Raw genomic sequence first — 10,242 nt, 5'->3', positions numbered from 1 at the left:
TAAACATTCATATTTACTTATAATAACATTCATATTTTTCATAGCACATCTAAAATATTACTCTTATTAATTTTTTTAAATTATAATACATATTTTTTTTATGTAAAGATTTATAACTTCAAAGTGTTATAATCATAAATACCAAACTCAGAAATGCTAAATATGTAGAGACATAAAAGTTATATGGCATGTGAATTCCACATTTGCGATACTAACCCAGCAGCCTAAATTAAGTGGGCCGGCTGAGTCGAAAATCCAGATCATCCAATCGGCCCAAAGAAAATTTTCTGCGCTCCTAAACCTCAAACACCTCCTTAAACCCTAACGGGGGAGAGAGAGCGAGAGAGCTGCGTGTTCTCGTTCTTCCTTTCACCTGCGAGCAGCCATGGCCTTCTCCATAGTCCTCCGGCGTGCCACCACCGCCGCAGCGCGATCTGCGCAGACATTCTGCTTCCAGAATCGCCGGATCTACCACTTGGTTTCTATCCGTCCATTTCTCATGAAAGGAATCCTTTCGCGAGTGGAATCAAGACAGCTTCCCTCATCTTTTGCTTTCTCTCGCTTTTCTTCGTCTATTCAGAAGAAGCCAGAAGCTGATGTTGAGCTTATCCGGATCGTGGAGTCGGAGATTGGCTGCGCTAAGGAGGAGTGTGGACAGGTAAATCCATCTATTCGTGTGTTGGTTATTTAAGCGATTGGATGAATTTTTAGTTTTTTTTTCTTACGGAGAGCTTTAGTTATTGCCTTTTTTTTTTACATTTGTGGTTCGCTAATAAAATGGCGTTTTGTAATTGCTGGTTTTGGTATCTGGTGAATTTCGGTGCAGCGGTGGAATATTTAATGGGTTAATTGTTTGAAGTGCTGCTGATTGGTAATTAAAAATGTTTAATTGTTTAAGTTTTATTGATGGGGTAAATTTCTTTGCAATTGAAATTTTAGAGCCTTCGAACGAGTGTTGATTGGGAAGCCTAACTTCATTAATTGTTTAGAGTAGATTTATTTTTTTATTTTTTTGGATTGATGGCTAACTTCATTAATTATTTAGAGTAGATTTATTTTTTATTTTTTAGGATTGATGGCTTTTTTATTTTTTAGGATTGATGGCTATCATAATTACAAAGCTTTAAATGAGGTCTATCATAGAATTGTGAATGAAAACTTTCATGAAGTTTTGAATAGTGGTTATTGTAAAAAATTATGATAGATGCTACAAAGCCTTCAGTGATGTTTAATGCTTAATTTTATAATGTGAATATTTCATTATATAAATTCATGTGGCATTTACAAGAATTTTCATTAAAATTAGGGAAATAGGAAGAGAAAGGAGATGAATGTCATCCATGAAATAGAAGAAGAATTTTTTTCGGTGCTAACAAATTGAGTTCTTTGAGTTCGTTAAGAAAGAAATCCAATCCTCATGTTTGCAATAGATGGCTTTATTTTCTTTGCAACTAGACGAAAATGTATTTTTATTAATATTTTTTGTTTTTTAAGGAGGATCTAAATATGCTTTTTGCTGATTTAGAAAAATTTTATGATAAAGTTCGAAGAGAAATATTTTGGAGAGTTCTAGAAAAGAAAAATGTTGGTATTGTTTATATTCAAGTCATTAAAGATATGTATACCAAAGCTATTATTTGTGTTTGAACATAAGAATGATTGACATAGTATTTTCTTATTTCAGTTGGATGATATCAAGGATTAGTTTAAGCCCATATTTTTTTGCTTTAGTTATTAATGTTCTTATTGAACATTTTGGTATATGCTTTTCGTTGATGATATCCTTCTTGTGGATAAGACTAGGAAGAGAGAATTCAACAAAAAACTTGAATGATAGTCAACTTTAGAGTCTAAAGGCTTTTGTTTGAGTAGATCTAAAACTAAATACATGGAATGTGATTTTACTAGTACTAGATCTAGTGGTGAGGTTGCAATAATAATGGGTGATCAAGTCATTAAAAGGAGTGAACATTTTAAATATCTCAGGTTTATATTTCAAAGTGATGGTGATATAGATGGGGATGTTATTAGTAGAGTTCAATTCGGATGGTTGAAGAGGAGGAATGCATTGGACCTATTGTATGATAAAAAAATTTCCCTTAGACTTAAAGAAAGAAAAATTTTATAAGACAATGGTGAGACTTGCAATTTTTTATGGCAGAGATTGTTGCCTTGTAATAGATATGCATAAAATTAATTGAAGTGTTGCCGAGATGAGAATGCTCAGGTTGACGAGTGGCTTTATACTTGGAGACAAAATACAAAACAAATATATTCGTGAGAGGGTCGAAGTAGCTCCAGTGGCATACCATATTAGAGATAGCCTCCTGATTAGTTTGGTCATGTTAAACACTGACCGTCTGATGACCCAGTTAAGAGAGTAAATGTTTTATATTAACTTATATTAAGAAAGATAGAGATAGAGCTAAAAGAGTTGGGCATGGTATATAAAAATGATCTTAATTTATCATAACTAAATGAAATATGAGACTCAATAGGACACAATTGAGAAAAAATATTCATTTAGCGGACCACACTTAATGGGATAAATACTTGATATTGTTGTTGTATTTCTAATTTTGCACGAAGTATAATACCTCTTGTAATTTTTTAGAATTAGGTGAATTATTTGGCTTTTATAAATGCATGCTTATTTAATTACATTTGAATAAGTTTAATTTCATTATTCATGATTTAAGGAACATTGATGTAATTGTTGATGGTAAATATCAAGCTCTGTTGTTTTTTTGTTATCTACCTCCATTTTTCAAATATATTTTAGATATCATATTATTATGTGATACAATAAGCTTAAGATAATGGTAAGAATTTATTTCTTTCAAAGTAGGTGAATTTTAAACTCTAGTGAAATGACAAGTTACTTAACAGTTTATTATAAATTAGAAATTGATTCTATAAGGGAGAAATAAAAGGAATGTGTATAAAGTTTAAATGATGGAAGAAATAAATCTCAAAATAAATTTTAAATGATTATTTGCTTCTATTACAAAAGGAATGTGTATAAAGTTTAATTATTTTATTTAAAAGGAGATGTTAAGAAGTAGCAGTTGATCTTAAGAAGGATAAATCAAGTATTATTGCATATTTTTTAATAATAAAATTGAAGATGCTCTTTTGATGGTTGAAGATAATAGAATTAATGAGCAATAGATTTTAGACTCAATATGTTTTAATCACGTGTTATAATTTAGTTATATTTTTCACATACAGTCCAAATTTTGACTGCTATATTTATAAAAGAAGCAGAGCCATATGCAAATTGGACGTTCTAACATTAAAAAATTGAAGGCACGTGATGATATAATTACATCATTGGTTGGAGTCAGGTATGTATCAAATTTAAAAAAAAATAATAATTTCTTTAAGCGCTTGTTGTGTTACAAACTATAGATTTTTTGGTGATATTAAAACCCTGAAGATGTGTTAGAGTTTAATAGTTGTCTTAAAGGTGCATAAAGGGAATGGGCTCATTGTGTTGCCAATTGTCAGAATAGTACTAAGAATTTTTTTTTTCAAATTTTTTATGACATTTATTATTAGAAAGTTTTTTGTGAAATCTGTTGCTGATGCTTCTCAAAATCAAATGCAAATAAAATTTGTCTTGTGAGCTCGTCAAAATAATAGATTGGCATTATATGATAACTAAAAATTCTGAATGAAAGTGCAATATAATAAAATGCAAAGTTTGACAAGTTTGCTTTGCCTTTGACTGACCGAAGTTTTGTAAAGCTTTAATTAACTTTTGCCACTAATGACATGAACATGCTGCAAAGAGATATATTTCAATATAATCATTATCCCTTATTGGTTTTATTTTTCCTAACAAGTGGTATTATAGTGATGATTTGGCTGGGATCAAATAGTTCATTCAGTTTGCGAGTCTCACATGTTTTGGTACTTTCCACCATGATTAAAGTGTATAGGAGTGGGTTACTCATTATAGACTTTGCATGGTAGAATGAGTTTTCGGTGCATGATAATTGGGGATGTTTAAAAAACATTCATTTGAGATATAAGGTCGTCAGGGACCCCTGATATGGAGTTTTATAAGAATCATAATGCAGTGAGTTTAGCCCAACAGCAAATAAATAAAAATATTGTAGTAGGAAAGTACAAGTAGTTGGCCTTCATTTTTAGGTTGAAGTTTTTGGGTTGAATATAACTTTGAACATTAATGCTTCAATAAAATTTTACCTCCTTTTTATTTCATACTAAATACTTCAATGTGACATCTAACACCTGAACCAGATGCCCGAAATCTGTTTGTGAAGTTGATATTTTATGATATTTAAATTTACACTGTTGGTGGTGACACATTTTCTTAATGTTTCTTATGTGAATTCGAAGTCTAGGAATAGTAACCGAATTGAAAGACTTCCATACATACCACTCAATTCCTATGTATTTACATAGCTAACAACTAAATTTCAATTTGTACATTTATGCCACCTTACCTATGCATGAATTGGTGTATTTCACTTTTAAAATTAAATACTGGTATTTTTATTCGAAATAAAAGATTTGGGTGGTATAAATGTCCAACAACAACTACTACTACTACAAGCCTTTATCCCGCTAAGTGGGATTGGCTACATGAATGTTTTTTCTCCATTGAGTCCTATTGGGTGTCATATCTTCATTTAATTCTATTAAAGATCATTTTTTATACATTATGCCTAAGTCTTTTTAGGCCTACCTCTGTCTTTCTTAACATAAATCAAATCTAAAACATCCATTCTCCTAACCGGATCCTCAGATCGTCAATGTTTAATGTGACCAAATCATTTAAAACGACTCTCGAATCTTTTTGCCATAGGTGCTATGCTATGCCAACCCTTTCACAAAAAAATGTTAAAAAATAAAATTTAATTGTTAGATATGTAAATATGTAGGCATTTGATGGTATGCATGTAAATGCCCCATCCAAAGTTTTATGTATCCTACTAGAACATGTTTTGAACAATCCTGGTAATGCAAAATGTGCAAATTGCAAAGAAAAAACATCCTTTTATTAAGTACTTGCCATTTGCATATTTATGCACATTTAAATATGCCTGGGAGAGTGAACTCATAAAAAAAAACAAATCATGCATCAATTTTGTACTCACAAAATAATTCACGAGATATCTGCTGTGAAAATAATGAGTCCTACTAAATTTGAATTGATTTTAACAAAAGCAAATTATTTTAAGATTGGAAATTAAAATTTAAAAATAGCTCTACCTTGCATAACCTGAAGATCAAATTCGAAACTCTACTTGTAAACCTTTGAAAGTTTTTTCCTCCATTGAAATGAAACTAATTTTGAATAGAAAGAAGTTAAGGCAAATTGTTAGAACCTCAAGACCATATGTCAAACTTAAAGACTCAATATCCAATGTCATACTTAGTATAAAAATCAAAGTTAAACTTCTAATAGATTAGTCAAGCAAATGTTTTATAATTAATGATTAAAAGTAATCATCAAATTAGTTTGTTTACTTAGTTCCCAATCCCCACTTCATCAACTTCTTCCTCTCATTTCTTTGAAGTATCATGCTACTCGCCTTATAATTGTAGTTCATGTTGGACGAGACAGCTAACAATGTGCATCAATAGTGTAAAAATAGCTTGTGTTATAGCCTATAAATAGCATAACACATATCTTGTATTATTTGCATCAAAAGGCTCAATAAAGTAAAATAATACGTATTATATGCGTTATTACTCTATTGCATACATAGAGCATGAGATTTTATTTATTTATCTTTGGTTTATTGATTTATTTAAATTGCTTGTGTAAAAGTTGCGTTTCCAGGTTAAGCTTTCATGTGGATCTATTTGCATAAATGTCTAATTGAAATTTGAAAGATTTGTAAGTAGTAAAATTTTTTATACTCTTTTGCTTATAGGATATGATCTTACAATTCTCAAGTTTAGTATGATAATATGCCAAATAATTGCCTTTATTATTTGTCTATGTGTAACAGTGTTATATGTTAGGGGCATTTACATAGATACCACATTTTTCTTTTGTTTCTACACATACAACGCCTAAATTTTCATATTTGCATGTATATCTCTCAAAGCTTTAATATTATATAAAATCCCACTATTATTTATATTTTTAAAGTGAAATACAACTTCTTATGCACAGATTTATGACACCAAAGTGTTATAGATTTAAATAAGAAAGTAGGTGTTAGATATATAAATACATAAGAATTGTGTGGTATGTATGTAAATTTCCCTATATGATATTTTTGATGTGCTTGTTATCTATTCCTTTTAGTTGTTTTTTTTTGCATTTCTTCTTCTTATTTTCCTCTCATTTATCATGAAAAGATTATTCGAATTCACAATGGCATGAACTTTATGATACAATGGCCAAATCTTTATGATAATTGTAAATTCATGTGAGCTCCTGTGCAAGTTAACCTTTTCATACTCAGTTTTCATTCAAGTTCATGAGTTTTAGGTATTTATTTTTTTATTAAGTTAAAAAAAATGAAAATTTGTTCAAAATATACTTTTTAAATAAATTATAATTATTATTTTACCTTGAATGAATCTTTTATTTAGAAATTCAAATGATATACATAAATACATACATTTAATATATAAGTTAAAGTTATAATTTATGGGGACGGTTCATTTCGTTTGTGATCATGATTATTTGTTTTAATAAGTCTTATTTTATTATATACTTATTTTTTTACTTTTATTAGTTTTGTTTTTTATTATTAATCATATAAGCGGATGACTTTTTTTTTTATGTTTTTGAATGAATCTACAAAACCCATGGCTACTAACAATATTAAATATCTTTTGTACGCTTAAGGGCAATTTAGTCTTTTATTATTCTTATAATTTGCTATAAATAGACTTGTTATGTCTAAAGTTAGGGATACACTTGAGATTGAGTTATGAGTCTTAGGCTTAGGTTTTGGGAGAGATTTCCTACCCATCGAATTGTAGGAATTAGGAGAGATCGCTTACCTCTAGAATCGTAGGTGCTTATATTTTCTATTTGTCTGAGTTGTTTGGATTATTGAAATAAAAATTAGTGTTTGCCCTAATTTTTGCGGAAAAAGTGTGCCGATTTCTGTCTCAGATCATATCAAATTGGTATCAAAACTCAAGATTTTGGCAATCTGATCAGAGAAGAAGATCGATTGAACTCGCTACTTATCGGGCGAGGATTTCAACTTACAGAGCCAAAGCCACCGCTTTGCGTCTGATTGCAAACGGGCGTCGAGAGGAAAACGTCACGAGTTTTTGGGTCCCGGTAAGCCGCGATACATTACGCGAAGATGCCACACTGACAGACGCATCTTTTTCCTCCTGCTCCTTCCCATAATAGAGCCACGATTCAAGTGCAAGGAAGGCGGCGACGGGATCGCGTCTTTTGAAACTTGTACCTTTCTCCTCCCGCTCTGTCATCGAGAACTACGATCATTGCTTGCTAGAGAGGCAACAACGGGCTCGTGTGGCTTACAAAAGAAGGCAACGACGGGTTGGGAGCCTTCATTGGCTCTCACTGTTGTGACCGAACCCTGCGATGCAGTCGCAATCAGATCTTACGATGAAGGCCACAACAAGATTTTATTGGGGCAGGACAAAAGGCTTGTGATTCGACAGTGATTGGAGTTACCTGAGAAACAAGGGATTTTGGCTTACTTTAATCTCTTTCTCACTGAACTGCATCGAATAGACTTGATCAGATCAGAACTAGCAAGGAAGACTGCGACCGAATCAGGTGTGCCCTAATTGTGAACCTAGAAATCAAGGACCGAATTCATAATCAAGCGGGCCCTAATGACAGGAGATAATGACAACCAGGAAAATAGATGATGTGGAGAAGAAATTAGAGGAAGAGATAAGACAAATTAGATCGAGGATGTAAGAAAGGTTCGTTTCCATAGAGGATATGTTTTCTTCCATGGAAAATCGAATGGAGGATCGATTTGAGAGCATGAGAGAAATGCAATAGATGATAAAGAAGCTTATTGAGATGCAATCCAATACCCTGCCGACAGTTCAATTTGCAAATCATAACCAAAGGTTGATTAAAGAATCCGTGACAAGATTGAAGGGAAAAGAGATCGAACATGAGGAACATGAGGAACATGAGGAGGAAAACATTCACCATCACAAACCCTCTCTCAGGGCTCCAACTAGGGGTGGATTAGAGATTCCTATTGGAGACAGTTGGGTCGAAACATGAAAAAGAGATTATGTTAGAGGTATAGAGGAGCAGGTTGAAGGGAGAGAAGCAGGGAAGAGATATGACTGTGATCGAAGGAAGGACTTTTACCCTCGAAAGTGGAAATGGGGTGGAGATATTAGAGTTAGGGGGTGTTTGGTACGATAATTTTAAGTGAATTTAAGTTAAATTCAATGTAAATCCAACAAACACGATAAATATGTTAGATAAATTCGTTGTTAAGTTAAATCCAAGTTTTGCTTGTTTTGTTTATTAAATTCGGATTTACTAGATCCACTTATTTGTTAGATTTAACAGATTTAACTAAGGAAAAAAATTTCAAACAGATTTATACCAAACTCATCAAATAGATTTAATCGAAATTAATCTTAATTGAACCAAACATCATTTCAGATTTAGTAGCATTTAGATATAATAAATTCAAATTTATCAGATTTAGTAAATCCTATTTAATTTAAATCATACTTACAACCAAACACCCCCTTAGGAAGTTGAAGATGCTGATCTTCGACGGGGAAGACACCCATGGGTGTATGTATCTGGCGGAGCGATACTTCACGATGAAAATGTTAGATGGGGAGGAGAAACTCATGGAGGCAAAATTGTGTTTGGAGGGGAAAACCTTAGTCTGGTTTCAGTGGAGGAAGGCTAGATACCCGATTTATTCGTGGAATGAATTTAAGGATTGTTTGTTGGAATGTTTCTGAGCCACTCGGGAAGTAGACCTACACGAGTAATTCTATGCTTTCACTTAGAAAATGATGGTCATGGAATATAGGGAGAGATTTGTAATATTGCTAGGAAGGTTGCGGAGGATTTTTGAAGCAAGACTAGAGGAGAATTTTATGAAGGGATTAAAGCTCAACATATGTATGAGCAGCACTTCGGCTACTAAGAGCGTGGGTACTAAGGGAGATGATGGAGCTAGCCCAAATGGTGGAACATAAAAACCGTATTAAGAAAGTCAGCAGGAGCAAACAATTGGAGCATTGTACGTAACTGCTGCAACCACGATGATGCTAAAAGTTCAGACAGTGGTAGTCCAGAGGGATGATGCACGGGACACGAATAATGGATCACGACCGAGAGCAACACTGAAGTGCCTTACAAAGATAGAGATTCAGGAGAAGTGATTTGGTGTGATGAGAAGTTTACCCCAGGTCACCATTGCAAAGATCAGATTATAAGTTCTCATAGTGCAGGACAAGGAGACAGATAATGAATAAATAGAGACAGTTGTGGGGGAGGAGGAGGAACATTCATTTTTTCCCATCTTGAGGACAATGTGTCTTTTGGGGAGAGTATTATTACGAGGGCTCCTAGCTTAAGAACAAATGACTTTTGTACGCTTAAGGGAAGTCTTTTATTATTATTATTATTGGCTATAAATATACTTTGTTATGTCTAGGGTTAGGTATAGGCTTGACATTAGGGGTGTAAACGAGCCGAATGCGAGCTGAATCATTTATATTTTGAGCTCAAAAAGTGTATTCGTATTCGGCTCGTTTGCTTAATGAGTCGAACACTAGTTGTTCACAAACAAAGAGTTTTTTTGACAACCCTAATCATGTAGTCATAAGATATTAAGGGTTGGGGCAAGATTTAAAAAAATATTGTTTTTATTAAAACATCATTTGAATCTAATTTAATCATTTTTATTATACTTTATTGATTAATACTTTTAATTGATTATAATTCTTTGTAGCCTTGTAGTCAATTATTTTTTTTTTTTAAAATACTACTCATCAATATATATATATATATATCTGTGTGTGTGTGCGCGCGCGCGAATGACCTGACTCATTGGTGCGGCCTCTGACGTAAATCCCTCGGGTCGGGGGTTCGAATCCCGTGGCGCGGGCTCTTTAAATCAGGAGCAAGCACACGAGGGTTTTCAACCATTTGGGGGAATCAATATTTGATGCTCACTTGACTAAATATCAATTTCACCTTTTGATATATATATATATATATATATATATATATATAATTGATGAGTAGTATTTCGAGCCGAA

General features: G+C 32.6%; 1 protein-coding gene across 1 annotated transcript in view; it reads left to right on the top strand.

Annotated features, from left to right (window-relative positions):
• Window positions 1-263: 263 nt before the first annotated feature.
• LOC110029276 (uncharacterized protein At2g39795, mitochondrial-like) overlaps window positions 264-10,242 on the top strand; it is a 14,446-nt gene continuing 4,467 nt past the window's right edge. Inside the window, exon 1 of the mRNA XM_020731498.1 lies at window positions 264-658. Coding sequence (XP_020587157.1) covers window positions 386-658 — 273 coding nt within the window. The 5' untranslated portion in view covers window positions 264-385. The remainder of the gene's footprint in view (window positions 659-10,242) is intronic.

Source organism: Phalaenopsis equestris, unplaced genomic scaffold, assembly GCF_001263595.1.
Source record: "Phalaenopsis equestris unplaced genomic scaffold, ASM126359v1 Scaffold000552, whole genome shotgun sequence".
NCBI lineage: Eukaryota > Viridiplantae > Streptophyta > Magnoliopsida > Asparagales > Orchidaceae > Phalaenopsis > Phalaenopsis equestris.
This window is presented reverse-complemented; position numbering and strand designations above follow the sequence as displayed.